Raw genomic sequence first — 27,772 nt, forward strand, 5'->3', positions numbered from 1 at the left:
AAGACCCATGTCAAGCTCTCAGCTGACAGCATGGAACCTGTTTGAGATTCTCTCTCTCCCTCTCTCTGCCCTTTCCTTTTTTTCTCTCTCTGTCTCCCAAAATAAAAATAAAAATAACAATAATAAACTTAAAAAAAAAGACAAAATTACTATTCTGATTCATCCTTTCTATAAGGTTATCCTCATACTTTTGAAATTAAAACCTTTTATGAAGATTTATAACATTTCACATCAGCTGACCTATGCCTGTCTACTTTGTCTCTATTTGAATCCACTTCCATCCTTAGACCCTCACCACCCCTGACCCTTTCCTGCGTTCAGCACATTGCACTAGCTTCCCATCTGTCTGATCACTATGACATACTTCATCTTAATGTGTCCATTTCCCAAATTAAAACATAAATTCTCCCCGCAAAACCCACATAAGTTCCATGAGAGCAAGGACAATGTTACTTTTCTCACAGTTCTGTACAGCACCTGAATTTATATTTCACATCCAGTAGATATCAAGCAAATAATAGTTAAGTCAATAAATGAAAATCCAGGTAAGTGTGGAAAAAAACTATACCAACATTTGTTTCATTTTCCTAATATCACAGAATTTAGGACTTTAATCCAGTATTAATTCTGTGGTGATACATTGTTTTTCATGGACTCATTGCTTATTTTGTGCAGAAGCCAGCCCCTTAAATTAACTAAGAATTAACTGCACATGTTGTTTTAATATCTAAATCACCTTGACGCTTTTTTCAGTCATTGGATTTTCTCATTTGATTTATGCTGAGGGAATCTATCAAGGGAATAAAAACTAATATATCCTTTGGCACTTTTAGAAGATAATTCAATTAATAATTTTATAGATCCAGCTCTCCTGAATGTTCACTCATAGGCAGAATCAGCTCTGGCAATTAACTGGATTCAGTCCATGTATCATGGGAGTTCTAGTGGCTACATGGAATACTAAATTAGATGTGAGTTTATTGCCAATTAACCCTAGTGTTGGATGTGCATTTTCTGTACCAAATTTGAACCAAGTTATGCATAAATCTCAGCATATTTTATGACTCTAGAGTCATAAGTGTCATATTAAGATAATGCTTATGTATGACTTCTTAGCACACATTGGGTTTCTCTTTAATTTGACTGCTATTAGTGATATAATTATTACTGATAATAATATAAGCTTGATTAGGAGTACTGTGAATTATTCTTCTTTCTCTTGTATTAATATTTTTCCATAAATTGTATGTGAATATATATATACTATGTGTATATATATATATATATATATGTATTGTATATATAATATATATAATATATTTTTATCTGAATATAAATGCATTTACAAAATAAAGGTATTTTACTACCTCTGGCTATTTCTCCTCTATTTATGCTTTATATAATTGAATTTTCCATAAAGCTACAGTATTTTAAAGACTACATTATTATTATGCACAATTCTACATAGAAATTTAGGAAACAAAGCTTAAGTGAATCTCTTTCATAAAAACTACTAAGTTGTCAAAAGAAGAATAATCAGTCATACGGATATAACAGTGTTAAAGTTGTTCTATAAAAAACAAAAACTCTCAGTATTATTACCATAATACAATAATAATAATAATAATAATAGCAACATTTGAAATAATGATGATGAGGGGGCGCCTATGTGACTCAGTCAGTTAAGCGTCACAGTCTTGATTTCAGCTCAGGTCAGGATCTCACAGATTTGTGCATCAAACCCAGGGTCAGGCTCTCTGCTGATGGTGTGGAGCCTGCTTGGGATTCACTCCCTCTCCCTCTCTCTCTGCCTCTTCCCCGCTTGCTCTCTCTCTCTCTCTCAATAAATAAATTAAAAAAAAAGAAAAAGAAATAATGATGATGATAATAGTTAATGTGGTGTTTATCATCTATCAATCAGTGTTTAGGCGTGTTATGTAATGAACAAATTTAATTGCAATTACATTACATTGGTACTATTTATTGTCAGTATTTTACCTTTATATTCATTACTTCTTAATTGAAAGGCTGAAATATAGGTAATTATGTAAACCTTTTCTACCTTCCTTTAAATGTCTTCAATAAAAATTGGTATCAGATTGTTACATATTTTTAACTTTCAAATAACCACAGTATTATTTAGTTGGACTTAGATCACAATTTCATTCTGCTTAACTACCGTTTATGTTAACATATATTTTATATTTTTAATGTGCATTTGATTAGAATACTTTTTAATTTAAAGAGGTGATAAACTACCATCAAAATTTAATTAATTATACATAATATAGAAAAATATTTTCAGCCAAATTGAATAAAAGCAATTTGAGTTATGATTAGAAATGAATCATATGTGATATATTTTCAGAGCACTGCATCATGGCAAACAAAATAAAAAATTATACAGCCTCTCCTAAAATAAAATTGACATGGAGAATCTCCATCTTTAGTATTTTTTTTTCAGCTAAAAAATGTGCATTCCTTAATTGTGTTTACCCAAGGTCAATATGCTCCTAGCATATGATAAGCATTAAATAAATATAAAATTAATGAACGGATATGGCAATAATTATCAAATAGCTGGTACTATACTATTATGCACAAAATTTGTATTACAAATAATCAACAGTTTTATAACATTACAAATAATCAACAGTTTTATAATATTAATGGATTTAAGAAGTAGAGAAATTAAATGAAAATAATGTTGAAATAAGAACACATTGTAAACCATAGTATAAATAAAAAATACCCATAGCAAAGATTTAATTAATGAAGCATTTTTTTGTTTACCTTTTATGTTTATTTTAAAACGTTTTTTGTAAATCTTATTAAATAGGTAACCAAGTTGCTTCTCAGTCGCCTACAATTTTTATTCAGCCAAGTGAATAAATTAGTGAAAGTGCTTTTGATTTTGCTTTTCCAAAATAAAACTGTAAATTTACAGGAAAAGTTAAGATTTAAGGATATCTACTACATATAAATATATCTTTGGGATTTCCCAGAGAGTTTTTGGAAAATCATAAATATGTGTTTTCTTTTCTTTTCTTTATTTCTTTTTCTCCCCACTTTAGAAAAAGGGATATTAGAAATAATTGGCTTTGGTTTTGTGCATATTACATTATAGTGGAAAGGTTTCTACTCATTCTAGGAAATAATATTTCACTGTGCAAAACCAAACAATTTGAAATAAAATTTAAAAATAAATATGTACATATTCAAGTGAAATTATTATCTTGGTTTATGAGCCTATGATCTGGAATTTTATATATCTAATTTTTATTATTGTATAAAAATGTAAAATAACAATCTTTCCAAAAAATAATTAAATGAGGAATCACAATGTGAAACGCTGCTCAAGGCGAGAAAAAATGGTTAAATCAATTGTTAGCATTGATGACTCATGACTACTAGGAGGAAAAATTAATCACATTGAAGTTTGAGAAAATCACAGAAAAAAATAAAAGTATCTCAAAATAGAATACCTTTTATGGTATTAGGCTGACTACATTGGTAATTGTTCTTATAATCTTAGAAGACTTTTTATCAAGCCCAAGATAAATCAAAGATTTCCTAAACAAACAGGATAATCACTGAATTACTTGTATCTAACAAGTAATATTTGAAATCCTGCTACAGAGGAAGCATTTTAAGATACCAAGAGTGCCAAAAATATTTTAAAGAGTGAATTGCTCTTAACAAGCATCAGAGGGGCAGAAACAGTTTTTCTTATCAGCAATATGAGAGCACACAGGACATTTCACTCTGGATGACCAAAAACATATGAAATAAAGTGATCTATGTGAGTAAATATAGTAAGTCAAGTGAATCACATAGGTTTTTGAAATGGTATGGATGCAGAACCAGTATAATCTGGTCCTTCCTTTCTAGATCTTTAAAATATTGTGATGATACTACAGTTCTTTAAAATATTGTGATGATATTACATTTCTAAGAGGATTTTTTTGTTTCTTCTTTGTTACTGCTCATTTGTATAGTCTCTATGACACATTTTTAATTACAATTGCATTAAATTACATGTTATTTTATGATACTTTCTATGCTGACCCATATAAGTAAATCCCATCTTCCTGAATATATTGCAATATTTGTATATCCCTTCAATCATTTTGCATTTGAAAAGCACTAATAATACACTATTTCTAATGTTATACAATAAATATCATTAACCTGAGTGATTATTATGAGGGTTGTTAAATGAAGATACAAAAATACCATTTACTTCTTTAACATCTTTAAAAAATTTATTGAAAATTATGTTGGTTTTTCTTATTCAATATGTGATGACACAAGCAAGTTTGAAGCAAATGAGAGAAAAATGTAAATAAACCTGTAATCAGGATTCGCAAACCCGATTATTACTTTAAAATTATCTTGTACTCATGGGCATGTACTTCTGATATAGCTTATTTTATTTAGCAAATATTTGTTCCCGAAGCCCTCTCAATAGGAGCGCATTACCATCCTGGAATGATGATAGGCTTAGCCACATGACTTTTTGGATGTGACATAAGCTAGCACTTGAAATCAAGCTCCCATTATGGGGTTTGTTCTCTTGTGCCTCTGCCATCACCATGAGGTGGCTTCCTCCCTGTAAGGGGCCACCTCTTCTGCCTGGTGACAAGTGTTACTGGACCCACAGCATGGAGTTAAGGATTGCTGCTTGACACAAGGCTCCCTACTGAAAGCCTGCCTATGTCAGCTGATTGCAGTTGAGCATGAGAACTATTATTATACAGCGCTGCTGAGTTCTGGAATGTTTATTATGTATGATTATGGTGGCGTTAGCTGCTGATGTATCTCACTGCACTGCTCTGTTTAGTTCTCATTGACTCTTTTCACTGTTTCTCATGTTATATATTTTGCTACTTTGTTTTGTTTATTATCTGTTTTCCCTTCTAGAATGTAAAGTTCACAAAGTCATTTTTGCTTGCTTAATTTGGTTCTCTATACCCAACACCTGGAAGAGTGCTTGGTTTGTAGGACATGCTTGATAAATACTGGTGAGTGAAAATAGATGTAATTAAGATCCTAACCTCAGTATGCTTCAATTCGTAAAATAATGAATTTAGATCCATTTCTTCCTCTTCACAAATCAGGAAACTGAAGTTTCGATAATTTAAATAACCAATGTCTTTTTTTTTTTTTAATTTTTTTTTTCAACGTTTGTTTATTTTTGGGACAGAGAGAGACAGAGCATGAACGGGGGAGGGGCAGAGAGAGGGGGAGACACAGAATCAGAAACAGGCTCCAGGCTCTGAGCCATCAGCCCAGAGCCCGATGCTCATTAAAATTTAAGGACAGCTGCTAATACTATGACATTCAAATATTGTTTTAGTAAAGCCCAATATATTAGAAAACTACTATCTAGCTTAACTCATCACAAACAAAAGCTGGCTTAAGTCAGTAGATAGGTATCAACAATACATGGATAATATTAGGAAAAACTTGTCCTTGCCACTGCTCCACCAAAATTAAATAATAGAATTCCAAGGATTAAAGGATTTAATGATCACAGAGTTCTGGCTGGTTGGATTCGAGTTGTTTTACCTGCCTATCTCAAGAATCAATACCATAAGTTTTGGTGGCCATGCTATCATGGACTAAGTTATAAAGTAATAAATCCAACAAGGTAAATCTTCATCCTAGGGAAGAGGAGGAAAGTGGAGAAGCACTGTTATGAACTGAATGTTTGTGCTCTCCCCAATTCAAATGTTGCAACTCTGCTCCCCAATATAATGGTATTAGGAAGTGTGGCTTCGGGGAGATGATGAGGAGTAGATGAGGTCATAAGGGTGGAGTTCTCACAATGAGATCAGTACCCTGTAAGAGTCAGAAGAGAGCATTGTTCCTGGGCTCTGTTCTCCATCCCATGGGGATAGAAATAGAAGCCAGCAATCTGCACCAGAACCCCACCATGTTGGTTCACTGACCTTGGACTTACAGCCTCCAGAGCCATGCAAAATAAACTTCTGTTGTTTATAAACCACCCAATCTATGGCACTTTGTTATAGCAGCCTGTACCAACTAAAATTGTTTGTAAACAGTCTGCCAAAAGGTCTTGTGGGCAGCTTCACTCTGTGAAATTCTGCATTAGTTCCATCTGTGACATGGTCCTTTCTGTTAAATCCACAAAGCTCACTGCTATGGACTGAATGTGTATCCTCCCTATGCCTCCCCAATTCATAGATTGAAGCCCTAGTCTTTAAAGACACAGTTTGGAGGTGGGCCCTTTGAGAAGTAATTCACAGATGAAATCACGAGAGTAGAATCCCATCACGGGATTAATGCCCTCAAATAAAGTGGAAGAGATACGAGGTGTCTGTCTCTGTGTGCATATACCAAGGAGAGGCCATGTAAAGACGTAACCAGAAAAAAAGCTCTCACCAACAACCTGGCCACTCTGGCATCCTGATCTTGGACTTCCAGATTCCAGAATGGTGAGAAATAAATGCTTGTGTCTAAACCACTCAGTCTATGATATATTTATTTTTTATAGCAGCTCAAATTAAGACACTCACTTGCTAGTGAGAATTATAATTCCTGGGGCAAAGTCTTCAATCCAAAGGAAGGACAGCAAGCTGTGACAAACTGGAGGTAGAGTTTGATACTTCTGGACAACTAAGTTAAGCAGGTGCCAAGAGGCAGTGATAAATCCAGTAGCTATACAATATGACTATTTTTATTTCTTTGTTTGAAATTTGTTTGTTCATTTCTAAGGTTTGTCCTCTCAAGGGTTGGATATTTCCTAAAATTCCTGAACAACTTTTCATTACCGCAATCTCTAAAGTACATTTGAACAATAAGATTTGATTTGAATCAAATGATACCTGTCAGAGAGAGATGAAATGTGATAAGACTAGAATAACTGATAGTAGCTTCACATAAGGAGCGTGGTATTTCAAATTTTCCCAAGGGGTATATGTTAAGTTTGGGTTAAAAAAAATACAGCTGAACAGTAAAAGGTTTTTCACCTTTTTCTCTTAATATTCTGTTCTTATCTCCTGCATATAGAGATAAGCTTTACATTTCTCTCAGACACTGTCCTTGAAATGATCATAGTGGGTATAGCACTAGAACCAACTGATTTCTACAAATGAGCTTCATTTTTAACCTCTATATTAAACTCGGTGTTATGGTGAGTGTAAAAGTTAAGGTCATAAGACAAGATTTCAATCACAGATATATGTGTGTGTCTACTGTGACTAAGAAGGTTTTCTAATTTCAAGGTGTTTATTAAGATAATTTTTAAATGTTAAAATCCTGGTCACATATTATCTACCTCACCCTGTACATGCAACAGATCAAGCTTCTAGAATCACTGTTATCTTGAGAGACTGTAAAACGTAAGGAAAGAATTATCTGATAGAGCAAAGATTTATCAATTCTATGGAAGACATGTAAATATGGAAGTAACATGAGTCTGTTATAAGATTAAATAATTAATGTTGTCATATCTTTAAAAGGTTTATGATATTGCTAACACTAATATACTAAAAGAGAAAATGCGTGTAAAAATTGCTATTATGTCTGACAAGAGATAAAAGCAGGTACAAAGAGGTGGATGAGAAAAAACGTAAATGAAAAATTTAATACTTCTTAACATGCATTGTTATCATTTGTTAAATTAAATCTATCACATAAAAGAATTAAGTCTAATTAATAGGTAATATTCAATAGCCACAAAACTTAATGATATTCTATTTTTTACCAAATGTACTATGTAATCAGTGCTTATTCTATTAAACCACATATCACATGCCTGTTATCTCCTTTGATCTATAAATTGGAACTTTAGTTCAACCTATGTTTCTTAGTAAGGGTAATGCCTTTGAAATGTTGAAAGTGAACTGGCAGGAACCCAAGAAATCTGTTAAAATAAAATATAAAAGAGGTTTTGAATTTTATATAAAGGAGGTTTAATCTCCTAAACACCTTAAGTTTAGTGTTATTACAGCAAATGTGGTTGGTATGAATTATAAAGGGCTTGATTCTTGTTGACTCACTCTTAGAAAGAGTATACGGTACCAGCTTGAATCAGGCAGTGAAGATTGTTCTGGTCGGTGGTTTATGACACTGTGTAATGCTTTTGTGTTTTCAAGGTTTCTACACTGTTTTGATTTAAAGATGCAGAATAAAAATATTCTCACCATTTATAACTTATAAATATTTATTTACAACAATAACTTCTCATGGCCTTGCATGTCAGGTTCTAAAAGTTTTATTGCTAGTATAAATTAGCTACTAAGTAAAATATCCTATCTTATAACAACCCAGGCTTTAATTACCAAGAAATAAGCTTATTAGGTAGTTTTATTACTTATTATTGGTGCAATGCCCAATCAAAACTTCTACTAATATGAAAGCATATAGGATTTGTTACAATAGTGGTGTCATAAATGTAAGAAAAGTTTCAAATTTCATAATACAATTACACTACATTACAAAGATGACCATTGAAAAAGAAGAGTAGGCTGCCTAACTAAATTATGACCATGGTTATAATTTCCAAATGATCATTTAATATTCTACCTCAAAATAATGCTAACAGTAGACAAATGATAACATTGTGGCATTTCCTCTATTTGTATATCAAGGGTAAAATCTAAACTTTAGCAATTAAGGAGATTAAGATTAATAATTATGCTAATTTCTACTTACATATAAATTCATCTTTCACTAGCATACTTACAGAACTTATCATAAAAGAGTTTTCCACCATCATTTTCATCAATTTTAAGCATTTTTTTCTTAAATGCTCTTAATTTCTTAAAAACTCTGAATATCTAACTTTAAACTTCAGGTAAAGCTTTCCTATATCTTAATTTTAAATCTGAAATGATTTACAAATGGACAACTTAATACACTTTCCAGGATGATTAAGGTTTGCGTAGATAAATGAAATTGACTGAACAGAAGATCAATATGCTGAATGGGAAAACGAAAACGCAACTTTTTCTTAGGACTTTTTATTTTAAACAATCTTTGATCAGTGTAGTGTTTTATTTGAGAACGTAAAACAAATGAAATTTGGAAAAGAAAAGTGAAGGAAAGAAATGTACTAAAAACAACTCAAAACTGAAACTAAGACATTCATATCTCAATTCCAGAAACTAGGGATACCGGATATTTTTATAGTTTAAGGTTGTATGAAAAATAGAATATTTATAAATTTCTGTTTCCATAATGGCAGTATAAATCTGTGATTGTCCATCTCACCTAAGGGTAATAACTAAAGGCTCTAGAGATGACACATTAAACAAAAAGACAAAAACAGTCATAAAAACCACTACCTAAGGCTTCTGTAGAGTAAACAAAATCAAGGAGATTGTGGAAGGAAATTAAAATTAGTTTCCCACTTCCTTTTCACCATAGCTGAGGAGGTTCACCCTGATTCTGGAGCTAAAATCTGTCCAGAAGTACAGTGGTACCTTGGAAGAAGCCAATATAAGTTGAATAGTGAGGGGGAATCCCAAATAGGGGTCACAGAAGCAGAGGCCATAATTCTGCATATAAAACCATAAAAGTCAGACTAAACCCTGAGCTTTGAATGCATGGGACAGGAACAAACTTGAATTGCAAAGTCTTTAGGAAGTTAACTGAGATTTGAGTCACTGCTTACCGGAGGCAACACAGAACTTAGAAGTGAATGTCTGCTTAATATATTTTTTCCAGATGGTTGTCAAAAGACTTAGAGTCTGCACAACATAATATTTACAGTATCCAGGACTCAATCTAACATTTCTTTACATTCAATGAACCAGGAACATATGATCAATTCTAAGGGAAAAGATAATTAACAAATGCATTTCAAGATGACCCAGATGTTGACTCTACCAGATTTTAGATTTATAGATATTGGAGTGGCTATTCTAATGATGCTCCATGAGATAAAGGAGAGCAGACATAATATGAATAAGAATTTAAAAAAATGTCAGCAGAGGAACAGAAAATATAAAACAGAACAAAATTAGAAATTTAGGAAAAAATTAATATCTTAAAGAACTCACTGATTGGGCTCAGGAACAGAAAGGAGATGGTGAAATAAAGATCAGTTAATTTGAAGAGAAAACAGGAAAAATGATCTAATCTAAAGAACAGTGAATAGTTAAATACGTACAGCTGAAGGACTATAACATCAGAAAGAAATTTGGATATTTAAGGGTGAAGAAAGAGCAAAATGGCTAAGTAAATGAAAGTATTTTATATTATCTTCAGTTCCTAAAAATATTTATGACTCTTTAATACAAAACTTACCATAATTTATGCTGAGATTTCAATGAATGTAGATGTAACATATATGAAATCAGCAATAAAAAGCTCACTGGTGGGCAGATGTAAAAGGACCGGTATGGTTGCAGTTTCTCTATTTAACATAAGGCGTCAAAATATTAACTCTAGGTAGACGGTGAAATGTTAGGTTTGTGTATTATAATTCCTAGAGAATCACTTAAACAAAAACAAAAAACACATGTTGCCAACATACAAATTAAAATATCAAAATCTCATATAATTCAAACTAATGCAGAAAAATTGAACAGAATGTGAAAATAACAGAGGGAAAAAGCAGAAAACACAATTGTATACCTAAATGAAACTGTATCAATAACAGTATTAAAGTTAATAGTCTGAAGCATGAACTATGGCAAACTATGAACCATGACAAAATGTAGTCCAAGGACCTCATATATGTATTCTTACAGTTAAGAATGGTTTTTACATTTTTAATTATTTGTAAGAAAGAAATGCACAAGCCTTTAAGATAGTTTGCAAGTACCACTTAAGGCTCAGGAATATCTGAAATATTTATTACCTGGCCCATTTATTGCTCATCCTTACTTTAAATATTCTAATATAAGGTAGAGATTGACACAAAGAATGAAAAAGCAATATTCGGTCATATGCTGCCTAAAAAGGCACATTTTTATTTCATATAAAAATGTAAGTAGATGGAAAGTAAGCAGATGAAAATGGGTGTACAACCAGTAAGCCAAGGAAGGTATGAGTAGTTATGTGAATATTAGGTAAAATACATCAAGTCAAATGATTAGTGGAGAAAGTAAAAGAAAGAATTCATGAGGAAGACCTATGTGGGAGAGAAAATAATGACCTATCCCCCAAAGATATTCACGTCATAATCTGCGGAATCTATAAGCGCGTTACACCAGGAACTTTGTTTCCAACAGGAACTTTGCAGCTGCGATTAAGTTAAAGATGTTGAATTGAGAAGAATATCCTAGATTATCCAATGTGGGTCTCATGTAATGGCAGGAAATCCAGAGACAGAGAAGATGTGAGAAAAGAAGCAGAATTAGAGTGGGGTGATGTGAGAGAGACTCCATCTGCCATTGCTGGCTTTAGAGATGGGAGAGGACCAAGAGCCAAAAAATGTGGGCAGATTCTAGAAGCTGAAACGGACAAGAAAACAATCCCCACAAAGGAACACAGCCCTACTGACTTTTCATTGCAGTGAAAATCATTTTGAACCTCCGACTTCCAGAACTGAAGGGTAACGTATTTGTGTTGCTTATAGCAATTAAGTTTGTGGTCACTGGTTATAGAAGAAATAGAAAACTAAAACAATATACAAACTGTAAATGTGCACGGCCCCACTGAGCCTAAAGATACATGACACAAAAATCAACAGGAGGAAAGTGAGAGAGAAAAGTTCACAGTCATGGTAGAGGATTTTAACACCTCTCATTCTCATAAAACAGCTATACAAAGAAAGTCAATAAAGACATAGAAGATTTAAATAAGACTATCACCTACCGCCATCTGATTGGTATTTCTAACACACAGCATTCTATGACTGCAGAATACATGTGCTTTCCATACACACTGTGTAGTTACCAAAATAGATCATATGCTGGGACATAAAACAAATCTCAATAAATAAAAAATAATAACAATCATATAAGGGGGTAATTTTAAACAGAATTGAATGAAGAAATAAATAACAGCAAGAAATCTAGGAACATGCTAAATATCTGGAGATTAAATAAACACTTATAAATAACTATGGACTAATGATAAAATCACAAGAATAATTAGGAAATATTTTCAACTAATGACAAGAAAAACACAACATATCGTAATTTGCAGGTTGCGCTGAAGTATTATTTAGTGAAAAATTTAGAGTTTTATATGGTTATATTAGAAAATAAGAAATATCTGAAGTAAATGACCTAATATTCCACTTTAAGAATCTATGGCCAAAAACCAAAGCAAGACCAAAATATATAGAATGGAAATAAAATGTAAATCAACAAACTAGAAAATAGATTTATGATAAAGAATATAAATTGATAAAGCCCCAAACTAATATTTTGTAAAATCAACAATATTGGCAAATCCTTAGCTAAGATAAGGAAAGTCTTTTCAATAAAGAGTGCTGAATCATTTGGATATAGGCATGAAAAAAAAATATATGTTGACTCCACAAAAAGAATCCAAAATAGATCATAGATTTTAATGCAAAATGTAAAGCAATATAACAATAAAAAGAAAGCCTAGACATAAGTCTCTGTGGCCTTAGGTTAGGTAATGATTTCCTAGATGGAACATGAATTATATTACACATGAGTCAAATTTGATAAGTTGGACTTGAGCAAAGTTAAAACCTTTTGCTTTTCAAAGAAACATATTTATTCCAGAAAAAAGAAGAAATATGTCCACATGATGTTCAAAAATGTTCACAAAGGCTTTTCATAATCGCCTCAAATTGAAAAAAACGAAATGCTCATCAACAGGTGACTAAATACATAAACTCTGTTTCAATCATACAATGCAAAGACAGGAACAACTTATAAATTTTCGCATCACATGTGTACCAATGCATACTGACTGAAAGTGTTTAGTAAAAAGTTAAAATTAACATAATATTGTATGATTCCATATATAAAAAGTTCTGGAAGTGTCTCTAAATTATGATAGAAAGTAGATTTACAGTTGCCTGGGGAAGAGAATGGAAGGGCAAATACATTACAAAGGAGTTTGAGAAAACTCTTGGGGGTGATGTAAATGTTTGTTTAGGTTATTGTGATGGATTTGAGGGCACATACATATGTCAAAACTGATCACATTTTGCCTTTTATATATTGGCGTTGTACTACAGTTCAACTCTATTTCAATAAAATTGTCCACAGAGGATATATATATTTTTAATTATTTCCACTAAAGAAGAATAAAATTAAACACTCAAAATTGTTTTAAAAAGCAAAAAATGATGACGTGCTCTAAGAGCTATCAAACTCAGTTTCAACAAAACGAAATAAAAATTATCTTAAAGGAATGATTTAAGAGTTGAAAAAGACTATTTTATTATTTTTAAAATAGATTTACCTAGCCAGTTTCTCATCAACAAGATAGGAACCACAACCTCAAGGAATGTTCAAAGAATTGTCAAAACATTCTTTTACATAGCAAGTTTTTTTTTATCCTATCTAAATAAGAGATACTATATAGTTCGCTCATAAGCTGTATTCCAAACATTTACTTCAGAAAAATGAAACAGGCTGACCAATGTCTAAAACTTTAAAGCAAAGAGGTAATACATCTGTGACCAAAAGCAACTTGTACTTTATTACATCAGTCGTTGAAAACCAGAGTATTTGGGGTTTATTTTTTTGTATTAAAATATGTATTTTCTTAAAAGGTCACAAGAACATACAATTCATACTGCAGTTCACAATCATTTGTGTATATCCCATTATTCTCTACCTAGTTGAAATCAGTAATAACTAAAAATCTCACATCATTATATACCAGTGTTTCACATTATCTTGATATTTTTCTCCATCTATCACTTTAAAATTTGAATTTAAGTTGAGGTTTGATTTAAATCTGTCAACCCCAGTGTTCTAATAAAGCGTGAGTTCCATTTTATTCATTTTGTGTCCATAATCACTCAGTACTGATTCCGAATCTTAAAAGAGCTTAATGAAAAGAACCAAGGTTTGACCTAGTATGGCTTTTTAAAATTCTTTTCAATGAGGTTTTAAAATATAGACACTGAAATTAGAGGTCTTAATTTAACTTTTATTTCATACTGAACACGTATGTAGGCATGCATGGAAGATAATGAAGAAGCTACAGGGAACTTTTGAGGGATGTGGGTGTGCTTGAGTCAAAGCATTTTTAAATGGTTGAGTATAACAAAGCCCCAAGAATCTCTTCCTTCAACCTTCTTATTTGACATAAATGGTAACTGAGGTTCCAGGAATGTAGGTCACACAATTAATCAGCACCAATCCTAGTGCTGGTATGTTAACCTGATACTGTCTATATGAGCCAGTCTGCCTTACCCTGTTTTGGAAATATCAACGATATTCTTTTCTCATGAGCTCCACTTTTCTGGGCACTTAGAGCAGTGATTTCGTAATAATTCTGTGATCTGTCAAAAAAGCTTTTAAATGTTTACAAAACGCAAAACAAAAAGTCTTATATATGAAGTCTTCTTAAGAGAATATGATGCTTATCACTTTTTTTAGGACAGTGGTAAGGGGCTGGATGTATTCTACAAACTTCCTCTCTAAACTGGTTGGGCAGTTCTAATACAAAACATGCTTCAGCACTCTTAAATTTTTGCTTATGTTGGTCCACATTACAGAAAAAGAAAAAAAATAATAAAGTAAACTTTGGTTTAAAATACATATTTTGAATTATAAAATATAAACAGACATGTTGAAAGTTGGAGAAATGTTTGTAATTTGCTACAAGTGTTGTTGACATGAAAAAGATATATATATGTATACACAAAATAATGGGAAAATACCAGAAAACAGTATTAGAAAAGAAAGCTAAATAAGTTAACAGCATCACTTCTTCCTTTGTGTCCTGAATAGTATCATGGCTTTTTTGTTTGTTTGTTTCTGTTTTTAAGACGTATGATAGTAATAAAATGACTTTCTTGGAGGTTCCCTAACTTTAGCAATGAAATCAGTAATTTGTGATAGAATTACTTAATATCCTTCATAATTTTTTAGAATTATTTAATTGGCCTTTCCATGAATTTCTTAAGAACATTTATGAAAATAATATGGATTATTTGTGCTTGTTCTTGAGAAAATATTTGCTTTCAAAAGACATTCTCAATAAGAAAATACACCTTATTTCACAGTTACCCCCATATTCTGTCAGTATTAATGTACTATAAATTACCCAATAGAAATGTGTTATCAATAAGAGCATCTTGGGGCACTTGGGTGGCTCAGTCGGTTAAGCATGTGACTCTTGGTTTTGACTTGATCGTGATCTCACAGTCCATGGGTTCAAGCCCAGCATTGGGCTTTGTGCTGATAGCGTAGAACCTGCTTGGGATTCTCTGTCTCCCCCTTTCTCTCTGCCCCTTCCCTGCTCTCTTTCTCTCTGAAGATAAATTAACGTTAACACACACACACACACACACACACACACACATAAACTCATTTAAAAAGAGCATCTTATACATTCCCACTAAGACAGCTACGTTTTCAACATCAGAAAACCTCCAAAATTGATGATTTATTGAAAATAATATTAAAACTCTTTCTTTTTTATGAACATATATATGAAATTATTCTAAAATCCCATGCAATGACCTAAGGTGGATTGAGCATTCGCATTAGCCCTCATATTCCCCAAATCACACAAAATTATGAAAACCCTTGTATTTATTTAACATCTCTCCTTGTCATCGTTTGCACTTCCAGACAGTAAACATTACTTCGATAAAATATAAGTGCTGATGCATTCAATCATTTTGAAAACACTATTTTTGTATCTTAGGAGGATGCAAAATATCTCAACAAAGTAACCACATATGTGAAACACAGGACCATCAATCTTAGAAATAAACAGATAAAACTCTAAGGAGATACTGACAACCACTGAAAACTAATGCAGTTTAATGTATATTGTGTTTGGGTTAAAGGCTGAAAAAAAGTAAAAATGAAAATCACAGTTTTCAGAATAAGCAGTATGGAAAAGCATTCAACACACGGCACTGCGAAATGTCCCACAGCATCCACTAGATGTCTCTAATAACTGACTTTGAGTGGCCGCATTTGTTCCAGAGCTTGCGTTAAATAGTGGAATCATGAATTACACATGTATTTTGATTTTCCTACTCAAATTCATACTTTCTAAAGCAGAAAAAGCTGTTTCAATAAACATACAAAAAGAAAATAACTTACATTCAATATCAAGGTACATGCTCTTTTGGTGCCCTCCAATCCTACTTGCGGCTTCACAGTCATATCTCCCTGAATCTGACAACTTCACATCTTTAATGTGCAGTGATGAGCTTCCATGCTGCCCTTTGACTTCGATACGGCCGTCTGGGCTCTGTTTGCATCGATTCAGGAAAAAGAAAGATTTTACGCTTGGTTCGTGCAAAATGATGACCAAACATAGGGCGTTTATCACACATATAATAAATGAAAACAGAAAGTCTTACCTGCATTAAGGATTTTTAAAGTCATGTTTCTGTATTTATGATTTACTGCTTTTAGCTTTTCCATTTTTACCTGCCCATTTGCTCATAGGGAACCTGACATGTAGAAAAAACTTAAACACGTGTTTTATCAACCTCCTTTATATAATGCGCTCTTTGCTTTTTCAAAACCTTGCATGTTCTTCTAGGAAGGGCTTTGTTGGCTTCCAATTATGCTCCTTGCAAACATAGCGAAACAACAATGCCTATTCAATTCTGGCTAAAACTCACCAGTCAAAATGATATTCTTGTTTTCACCTTAGTTCCCTATTTCACCATGTAAAGGCAATGTATCAAGATGTACGACAACTGAAGCCCAAGAGGAATTTATAGTTATTGTTGAATGAATGAAATAGTACTGTTCATAAGCCTAATTAGCACTGTACCTATCACAGGTAAATTATTAAAAACAGCACTATGAAAGTCACTCTTAGAAAGTCAATGGAAACAACATAAAAATGATTAATCATGTACTCCACGAATATTGATTCAAATCAAGGAATTGCTCATAATCCAATAGTTTATAGATTATATTTCAAATAAGAATTCTTGTGTGCAACCTAATGGGTAGAACTACAATTATTTTCTTAAATCACTTAAATGCCTTTATAGCACACATGTTAAAACACAGATAGTTTACTCACTGAATTTTACTTTCTACAATCAGGAAATATAGTAAAATTTGTCATTTTATAATTCATTGGAAACATGTACTTTACTATTATTGAAATGATTATTTTCAACGTCTGAGGTTTTAATGCCTCAATAAACACTGCAGGCCACACATTTATTTTGAAATATGTAAGTTATTATGTAATAACATAATGGTTGTTTAATTTTCTATGTAACTGAAATTGAAATAAATTTCAATACATGTGTGCACTTTGTATTATTAAAACTTGGTGTTTATTTTCTTGTATTCATATCAACAGACTATTTTAAAGCTCTTTTTGAAACATGAAATTGCTTGGGACACAACACAACCATTTTTTGCTTTCTACTTTTATATAGGAATGTAATTACCACACAATCATATCAGTCACTCATAATTTATTTACAATCATTATCATAAAAATGGTCTTCAAAAACAAAGAAACAAAAACATGCTGAGGAATGTATTATGCAACTTAGATCAGGATTTCTAGGCCAAAAACATGTTCTCCAACTTTCAAGAATTGCTAAAAGATAGTAAGGTGAGGTTTTCAAGCAGAAGGCATTCTCTTCTGCCAATATTTAAGATGTTTGGCTGCCAACCCAATTACTTACTTGAGAGAAAAGGAAAAAAAATGCAGAAACTCACCAAAGTTAAAATTAGAATGAGTAAACTCAAAAGCAGAATGGCCAATTTGTTATACAAAGTAACTAACTACTTTTCAGTCACTAAGTGGGTATTCCGAGTTCTTTATCTTACTGCACTTCTATTTATCGTTGGATCTCACTGAACTATCCTTCCTTCCTTATGTGCAGACTTCCTTTGGCTTTCAGGACACCCACACTCTCCTATTTTTTCTCCCAGTGTCATTTCTCTGTCTACTTTTTAATCTGGGTTGCAGCTTCCTCTCTCTCTGGAGGCCCCTGTACTCTGTCCTAGACAGTCTCATCCTCCCCCTTACACTTGCGATCATTAGTCACCCTTCTCCATCCAGAATCCCTTTTTCTCTGGAGAGTTACAGGACCAGATACCTCTCCTTCAGGGCCTTCTTGTTTTATGTGTTTCTCCAACCAGCACGAACAAATGTGAGCACATCACTCCATCACCCAGAATAACTTCTTCTACCCCTCTTGTCTTCCCTTCCATGACTGATACTAATTCTTTCCCATGTCCCATGCTTGACTGTGTCTTCAGTCTTGGATCAGTTTGAGCCTTTATCTATTTATATTTTAAATGATGACAATGATTTATCATCTTGCTCAATATTATCATTTTCAATGTCTAGCAACCGTGTTTCCATAGAGCCCTCTGCTCTCTGCTTCTACTATCTGGAACCTTGGCTGTGCTGTGTTGGACAGATGCTCACACACATCTCTGGATTTCAAGAGAACAATCACACTCAGGGTGAATGTGACCGAAAAAGATTCCCCGACTCTGCAAAAGCCATCAGCATTATGTTATTTCCCATGTTTCTCTAGCAAGATCTCATTGCAGATGCAGAAATTCTTGTGTAGCTAAGAATATGTTTTTTAAAAAGCAAACTTTTAATTCTCATACCAACTTCATGAAGGTTTCACATCTGCTGCGCTCTATGATCGTGAATAACATTGTGCTGATACCTAAATAAACTCCCAGTGTCTCAACCTGACATTTCAGTACTTCCATATGACATTTCTAAGATATCCCTTTTTTTGTCTAAGCACACTTTACAATTTGGATACCACTAATTTGGATTCCAATTAATGTGAATTACATGTACTGTTATTTCCATAAGCACTCTCGACAGACCTGTTTCAACCTTTCCCTCTTTATCTCTTCCATATTTACATGGCAGGATTCTCCCACATCCTTTTAACTTCTTGGAAAAATATAAATTTATATTCAAAACAGTCCCCGGTTGACTATTTTAAATAATTATTAAATGTGGTAGAACATGCCAATATAGTAATTGCTTATAATTACTACTTTAAACTCTGTGCATTTCTTAGGACACACTACTTTTCTAATCTTATTGAAACTTCGGGATTCATCCTGTAGGGTGATATTATAGTTGAACAAAGGTGAGAACATTTTTATTTTTATGGTACTTTATGTTAAAGTCACCTGGACTAGTACCAAGGACAGGACCATTCTATTCTAATATCTTATAAGGCAAATTAAGTTATAGTGAAAACGTAAATGTGGTTGAGTAAAGGAAATATATTCCTCCAGCTATTATTTAGTATTATTATTATTTACTATGGATTAACAACTTGCACTTATTATCTTTGTTAATGTGATAAAATAGCTTATTAATGATACAAAACAAATTCTTCATTTTTCTATTAGGAAAAATACCGTTCTTTCCCAGAATTGAAAGGCAAATATATCTCCTTTGAAAATAAACATGTGCTTTTGTTATTTCCTGTTGTAAATGATATGGTTTTGACTTGTGAAAAACTACTGGTGTTTGTAAAATTAGTATGAAATTAGTAAAGATGTGGAGATTGAAAAGTTATTTTCAATGTATCTGAAGTTATTAACAGAAATTCTGGAAGAACAGAATTTCTGTGGGAAGGTATGTGATTCCCCCGGAAATCATAAGTCACTTTCAGACTTGACATTGGCTCTATAATAATTACAATATCCATTTGTCTCAAATACTTATACTAGAAGACCAAAGTCATTCCTTCTCATATCTAACATTTCAAAGGACATCTTTCTCTTTGTGTCACAAAAAGGCATTACACATTTCTGAAAGAAAATTAATTTATATCTTGGCTTTGATTCACCACCTACTGAAGATTCATTTAAGACATCTGATATTTGACTGAGACAGGTTAATGGGCATATTAGCTGTCCGTCTAGTATTTTCAGGTTCTATCATTGCATTAAGTAAGATGATTGGAAAGTAAAGTGCCTGACTATACATTATTATTCCAATCCTTTTTAGAAAGGCACTCTTTGAAATTTGATTTAATGTTATATTCTTTGCCTTTCCAGAAGGTCAGTTTTAGAATTGCTTATTTGAAGAGTATTTCAATATTTTTATAAAATGTTTATTGATAGAGTTTACTGTCCTTTGAAGAATCACTTAATGAAAAATCATTGTGATAACTACCTTCTGGAGTTTAATTCCAACACAAATATTTTGTTGTCAATTTTAATTGTTGGACATTTGAAATTATACAATGTATCCTGTTTATTAGTTGTTTTTGTAACCTTACCTGACTAGACATCTATTGCCAAGTTTAGAACCCAATTGTAGTACATAACACATTTGAGTTGCCTGTATTCCCAATCTTTCTTCTTCTTTATACTGATGTCTTTGACAATTTTTAGAGTCACTGACCCCTTTGGCCTTTTGCGAGATTTGTGAATCATGTCACTTAGTTATTCAGCAATTGTTTTCTGGTGCAATTATTCTACAAGATGCACTTAGGCACTGGGGATACATGCTGAGCAAAACTGAACAATTTTTACCCTTTGGGAAATTAAAGTACAACAGGTATCCATTTTTAAAAATAATGCAAATAGGGACGCCTGGGTGACTCCGTTGGTTAAACGTCCGACTTTGGCTCAGGTCATGATCTCGTGGTCCATGAGTTCAAGCCCATTGTTGGGCTCTGTGCTGTCAGCTTAGAGCCTGGAGCCTGCTTTAGATTCTGGGTGTCCCTCTCTCTCCACCCCTACCCCACTTGGATTCTTTCTGTCTGTCTGTCTGTCTCTCACATAAATACACATTAAAAAAAAATAATAATACAAATAAACTGAAAGGTTCCAGGTAGAACACCCAAGTTTTATCTTGGGTTGAGTAAATGGAGGGGTAGGGTAGAGTCACAGGCATTTTCCTTGATAAAACGAAAGTGCGGACTATGAACTGTAAATAGTGAAAGAGGAAGAGCTTTGCAGACATAAGTCCAAGCCTGCGCCCCCAGAAAGCATATGAAGGAACTGAGAGAAGTCAGCAAGCACAAAGGAAAGTGTTAAGGGCACATGTGATCTCCTCATGTTGGACAAGCAGAGACAGCATATATAACCCAAGACAAATGTAGACATACAGAAAACATGTACCCCTTTATTATACATTCTGTTTGCCTTTTCATAATGGCATTATATCTCTGCTGACTATAAATTAAGCTCAACTTCAAATACTTACAGGTAATGTCAAAGCATGACTACTAATTATATAAACAAGAAAACACTTTCCAAAGGTTACTGGCATTAATTTACTCAAACTCACCTCCTCAAATTGTGTTAACATTGTGTTCAGTTGAACAGTTTCTGTAAAGAATTTTAAACAGAAAGATTCTCTTCCCTCCTTATAAGATCCTTATACTTGCTCTTAGCATTAATTTCTCTTTCCTTGGGGTTTGTTCCCAGCTTCCTAATTTTCTTCCTATTTTGGTTTCATAAACACCTTTTGTACAATTAACCTTCTTCCTAGCATTGCAAATTCACGTAAGGAAGAGTAATGTGTACAATGTAACTACTTAAAAAAAATTAAAGTTTATATATTTATTTTAAGAGAGACAGAGATACTTTGAGCGGGGAGTGGAGAAGGGGAAGATAGAGAAGGAGACAGACAGACAATCCCGACCAGACTCGGCACTGTGAGCATGGAGCCAGACGTGAGGCTCTGAACTCACAAACCAAGAGTCGATGCTTAACTGACTGAGCCACCCAGGCACCCCTATACAATATAACTCCTTAACTTGCATAGTTTTTCACGAGGTTCTAGTGCCCTTCTCTTCTCTTTGCACATAGAATCAATAATTTATTCAGGAAACAGAAACTGAATATAACAATGATAGCAGGTAACAAATATAGTAAACGGTAGTTAGATGTTATTTTCAATGTTTTACCTTTATTAGTTCACTTAATCCCTATTATAAGATTTGGACTACTATTATCCTCACTTTAAAGATGAGAAATTGAGGAAACAATACATTAAATACCCAGTTTCCAAACAGTTTACAAATGATATGACTGAATATCGAGGCTGTCTGGCCCTGGAGCTCATGTTTGGAATTATTCCCTCTATGGCCCATCACGTGAGCCATAACTATGTAGTTGAAGTACACATCTTACGAAGGCTGAGTAACAGGCACTATGCTGGCTTCTGAGGATAGAAAAATAGATCAGAAAGGCAAAGCCTTTAGTCTAATAGGTCAAAGGCTTAGACGAGAAAATGACAAACCATAATACATGCTGGTATAGATGAAATACAGGAAGACACATAATACAGTCTACAGTGGTGGGGAACACCTCTTGTAGGTATCTCTGTCTAAACTGAGACCTGAAGGATAAGTAATAATGATAAGACAGGCACCAGACTGGCTACATAATTTGCAGGGCCTACTGCAAAATGAAATGTGGGGTTTCTTATCCAAAAATGGTCATGGATTTCAAAGCAAACACAGCAATATATGGAAGCAAATACAGGGCCCTTTTGAATGTCAGGCTCTACGCAATTATGCACATCATACATTCATGAAGTCAGCTCTGGCCAAGCAAAAAAGAGGGAAAGGTAGGAAGGAAATGGGAACCAACAGACCTGAACTAGAAGGGAAACTGAATCATTCAAAAAGATGACAGAAGCTCACTAGAACTGTAATACTCAATATAAAGTGGAGAGGGATAGGACATAAAGTGTCTGGAGAGGGACAAGGCTGCCATAACAAGCCTCAGAAGTCAAGGGAAGATCACTGAAAACATGAAAAGATGTTCAAATTCATTAGCTACCATGAAAATGTAAATCAAAACCACAATACCACGTCACACCCTCGGGGCTGGCTGTAATAAAAAAGACGGATAATAGTGTTGGTGAAGCTATGGACAAATTGGCACTTTCACGCACTGCTGGTGGGTGGGAATGTAAAAAATGGAGCAGGTGCCCCGGATAAAAAGTCTAACAGTTACCCAGAATGTTAAACATAGAGTTATCGTATGATTCAGCAATTATATTCCCAAAAGAATTAAAGATAGATGTCCACAATAAAACCTTATACGTGAACATCCATAACAGAATTATTAATAAAACCAAAAAGTGAAAGCAACACACTGTCCATCTATTAATGCCTGCATAAATAGAATGTGATATATTTACACAGTGGAGTATTATATAGCAATAAAAAGAAAGTACTTACACAAACTACAATACGGATGAACCTTGAAAACATTAGGGGAAGTGAAAAAAGTTAGTAACAAAGCCACATATTGAATGCTTCCATGTATATGAAATATCCAGAATAGACAAATCTATAGATTCAGAAGTGTATTGTGATTGCCTAGGGGTGGCCGGTGGTGTGAGATCGGGAGTAATGGTCAAAAGAAGAGGAATTTCTTTTTGAGAGGATGAGAATACTCCAAAATTGATTTTGTGGAAAGGTGCACAGCTCTGGAAATATACCAATGTGCATTTTATTGTACATTTTAATGGGTGAATTTCATTCTATGTGAATTATTTGTAAATAAAAGTATTGAGAATTAAAGACAAAGGAAGGATTTGGGGTGTTCTCTAAGCAACCGGGAAAGGACATGAAAGGTTTTAGGGTTATAAGGCAAATGCATTTGCTATTTAAAAAAAATCACTCATGCTGCAGGGTGAAGAATGAATTCAAGAGGGGGAAGTGAGGCCCATGGGAAACATACTGCACTGATAAGGTGTTGGGGAAAGGCAGGGGTAGGAAAGATGGAGAGAAGTGAATAAATTCTAGAAATGTTTTGAAGAGGCATCAACAGTGTTTAGTGAATGTTTGGATGAAAGGTGGTGATGAAAGGAAAGAGGAAAAGAGTGTTTCTAGGTTCTGTCACAGACCCCAGGATGGAAAGTATTATCTGTCATTAGTAAACTATTGCATGTCTATAAGAGTATATATATATATATATATATATATATATATATATATATGCATAAACATATATACATTTATATATATATATATATATGCATATTTTACTATATATGCCCATATTTTAATAACTGGCTCACAATCTGTTCCACATTATATATTCAGTACTTTAAAACTGATATTTAAAATTGAAATGATATAAAATGAAACAATGATATAAAATGAAAGACAAATAAACTTTTTCAGAGATTCTAATTTTAAAAAATTATATGAGCCAGGTTCCAGCTAACAATTGTGAAAATAATGGTTTGCAGAATGTGACCTGCTTATTTTCTATTACCGCCTGGATGTGCTACCAATGCCAGCATAACACAGCAGCTAAGACTGCAGAACCAGACTGGGAAGTTGACATCCTGATTGTGCTTCCCCCAACCTTGGTGACCTGGAGTTAGCTACTTAAGTTAGCTGTACCTCAGTTTCTCTCTCTGTAAAATGGGAATAAGAATGCAACATTCATAATATTGCTATGGAGATTAAATGAGTGAATATTTGTAAAGAGCTTAGGACTTGTTAGTACACAATAAATACATTGGCATAAAACATCTGATATCCAGATCTAAGTGATAAATATACTAGCTTATACAACATCTATTTCATTGTGATAGCTGAAGGCATTCTGTCTCAAAGAGAAATAATAACTCTCCTATTTTCTTCTTACTCACCAGTATTTTACTGCTGCTAGACTTTTCTCACAATCCTATGAACTATATCCCAATTATTTATAATATTTTGTCAATAAAAACGTAATATATTCAGTAAAGAACAAAATTAAAATCAGGACAAAAAACTACTATAGAAGAATAAAATTTCTACTGATAAATGATAAAACATTTCACATATAAATAATTACTGAATGATGGGATTTATATTTTATTACATCCATAATACTACTAATAAAACTCTAGATATTGAATTTGTCCATAATTGCCATTACACTTGTGGATGGTTTGCATGTATCCTTGACCTTGATCTTCATTAGGATGAACTTCCCTGTTCAACTCCCATGACTCTGGGGTCAAAGTTCAGTCTTGTAGATGTTACGTTGATATGAACTCTATGATACCATTCAGTGGTCTTAAATTTTTAGATCCCAATGATTATGCATCACCTCCCTCAAATTTATACTAGTCAAAGTGATATAAAGTAACCTGACTCCATGTATATATTACTGTCACTTATTATGATCATTCATTGTGATTGGACCTCTAAGAAAGTAAGTTAGAATTAAGGGGAATATGCTTGTAGTTCGGTTGACCATAATTCTAGCCTAACTGTTGGCTACTCTGCTTGACAAGATACTTATTTTTTTGTTGTGAAATTGTATGTGCAATTTTAATCAAATCTAAAGATAATAAAAAAAATGTTCGATATCAAGTTGTTCAGAAAATTCAGAACATGTGAGTTTAAGTCATAAGTATGGGGCTAGCATAGAAAGTCAGGACCTAGAAAGTCCCACTGATTCAAATCATCAATGTATGTAAAATTCCAGTGCTTTCTCCAAGGTTAAGAAACCAAGAAAAATAGGATGATCACTATCATTTCTGGATTCCCATTTTGTTCACGTGTATCCTTCATAATGGAGAATAAGAAATGTAAGAACAATTGATTATTAAAAATATCGATAAGAAATAAAGAAGCCAAGAAGACATTCCTATCTAAAATTTACATCTCTGATGAGGTAAAATTTAGTCACACAACCATGAGAAGACAAAAAAGACATGTGAGAAAGTGAGGCATGTGATACTCTAAACCTTGTTAGTCAGCATTTATTACAAGATGCTCAGATGTGTTGCAATAACTTCTGCCACATGATTGAACTTATCCCGTAAACACCGATATCATGTTATTCAATCATACTGCTCTGAAAGTCACGTGAGTAATTGCTAGTAAGCCTGGATTCCATGATTTCAAGGTTTTGAAGAAGTCATAGGTCATCTGGTACCATGTTTTTTTTAATCCAAAATTTAAAATGTCTTGCTATCTCACACAAAGATAGCCCATTGGAAAGAGATGAAACACAATATCAAAAATATTAGTATTGGAATAGCATAATATTAATAACTGGCAAAGGTGAGCAACAGACACATGAGATTTCATTATACTATTCTTTATGTCTTTGTTCTTAATTAAATCATACATTTTACCATAGGGAATTTTATTTTTTTCTTTTTTTAATACAATTTATTGTCAAATTGGCTAACATACAGTGTGTACAGTGTGCTCTTGTTTTGGGGGTAGATTCCCGTGGTCCATCACTTACCATGGGAAATTTTAAACAGCATGGTCAAGATGGATCTGTTCCTTTAGACCATTTCCTGAACTGTTACAACAGTTCTGGTATACCAGAACCCAAAGTCAAGTCCAGGGTGTGCTGTTGCAACCTACTTAAAAATCCATCAAGTTTTTAAATTGAAAGCCACTGAGATTTCAATGTCATTTGTTTTGCTAGAGTTATCACAGTACAAGTTGAGTAGTATACGGCATTTAGTCTTTGCTGCTTTTGCCCACATCTGGTTAGAAATGCATAAGATTATGCAAGCTTATTCTAGGTACATGAGAAATGTTATTATCATCAGTGTTATAACCAGCTTAAGAAGTATGGCAATCTAGGGGCGCCTGGGTGGCGCAGTCGGTTAAGCGTCCGACTTCAGCCAGGTCACGATCTCGCGGTCCGTGAGTTCGAGCCCCGCGTCAGGCTCTGGGCTGATGGCTCAGAGCCTGGAGCCTGTTTCCGCTTCTGTGTCTCCCTCTCTCTCTGCCCCTCCCCCGTTCATGCTCTGTCTCTCTCTGTCCCAAAAATAAATAAACGTTGAAAAAAAAAATTAAAAAAAAAAAGAAGTATGGCAATCTAATTCAAACTATAGACAAATAAAAGATGTTTTAAAAGCAAGCAGCACCACACGAAATAGGAAGTAGTATAATAATGTTAGATGAAATGATTACAAAATACCAGACATAAAGTCTATATATTCAATAAGGGCTCACTATAGTCATTATGTTTTCCAATTAGTACATCTTTATATAAATCCCTGCAAGATATTCTATAGTGGATTTTTTTTTCCACTGCAGTATGAAGAAACTAAAAATATTTTGGAAACATTTTTTCTTTGTTCCATATAATAAAATAAATAAAGGCCCCATCCTTAGTCTTCTCTGGTCAGTCCTTGCAGGAAAAAAAAAAAGACAAGACTACTCAAAGAATATATATTAGTTTGCTTCCTGCCTATATTCATTTGAATAAATTATATTCTTTGATTTCACTAATCTTTTCTTCTGTAGTATCTAATCTGCTGCTTATCCCATATCTTTTTCACTTCACACATTTTTTAATCTTTAGAATTTTACTTAATTTGTTGTATATCTTTCATGTCTCTCCTCATTATGCTCATGCTGTCTTTTATACAGTATACACAGTATATGTAAAAAACACAAATGTGAATGTTCCTATCTCCCATCTTCTATGTCATTCATGGATCTGTTGCTATTGATTAATTTGTTATTCCTTACTATGAGTTCTATTTTTATGCATCTTGCATATCATAATTTTTTGGAGGCCAGACATTTTGAATGCAGCATTTTTTTATTCTTTTAAATATGTCTGGTCTCTTCTTGGAGACCCTGTTAAATTCCTTGGAAACAATTTTATTATTTTGAGAATCGTGAACTTTGCTAGGGGGGTTGGAAGCAATCTTCAATTCAGGACTAATTTGGCTACACTACTAAAGCTACATT

General features: G+C 33.3%; 1 protein-coding gene across 3 annotated transcripts in view; it reads right to left on the reverse strand.

Moving 5' to 3' along the window:
• Positions 1 to 27,772, reverse strand: part of NCAM2 (neural cell adhesion molecule 2) — a 520,619-nt gene that overhangs the window by 124,215 nt on the left and 368,632 nt on the right. For all 3 annotated transcript variants that reach the window (XM_045501591.1, XM_045501590.1, XM_045501592.1), the window contains one exon: positions 16,197 to 16,347. In XM_045501591.1, coding sequence (XP_045357547.1) covers positions 16,197 to 16,347 — 151 coding nt within the window. The remainder of the gene's footprint in view (positions 1 to 16,196; positions 16,348 to 27,772) is intronic.

This window comes from Leopardus geoffroyi, chromosome C2 (assembly GCF_018350155.1).
Source record: "Leopardus geoffroyi isolate Oge1 chromosome C2, O.geoffroyi_Oge1_pat1.0, whole genome shotgun sequence".
NCBI classification, from domain to species: domain Eukaryota; kingdom Metazoa; phylum Chordata; class Mammalia; order Carnivora; family Felidae; genus Leopardus; species Leopardus geoffroyi.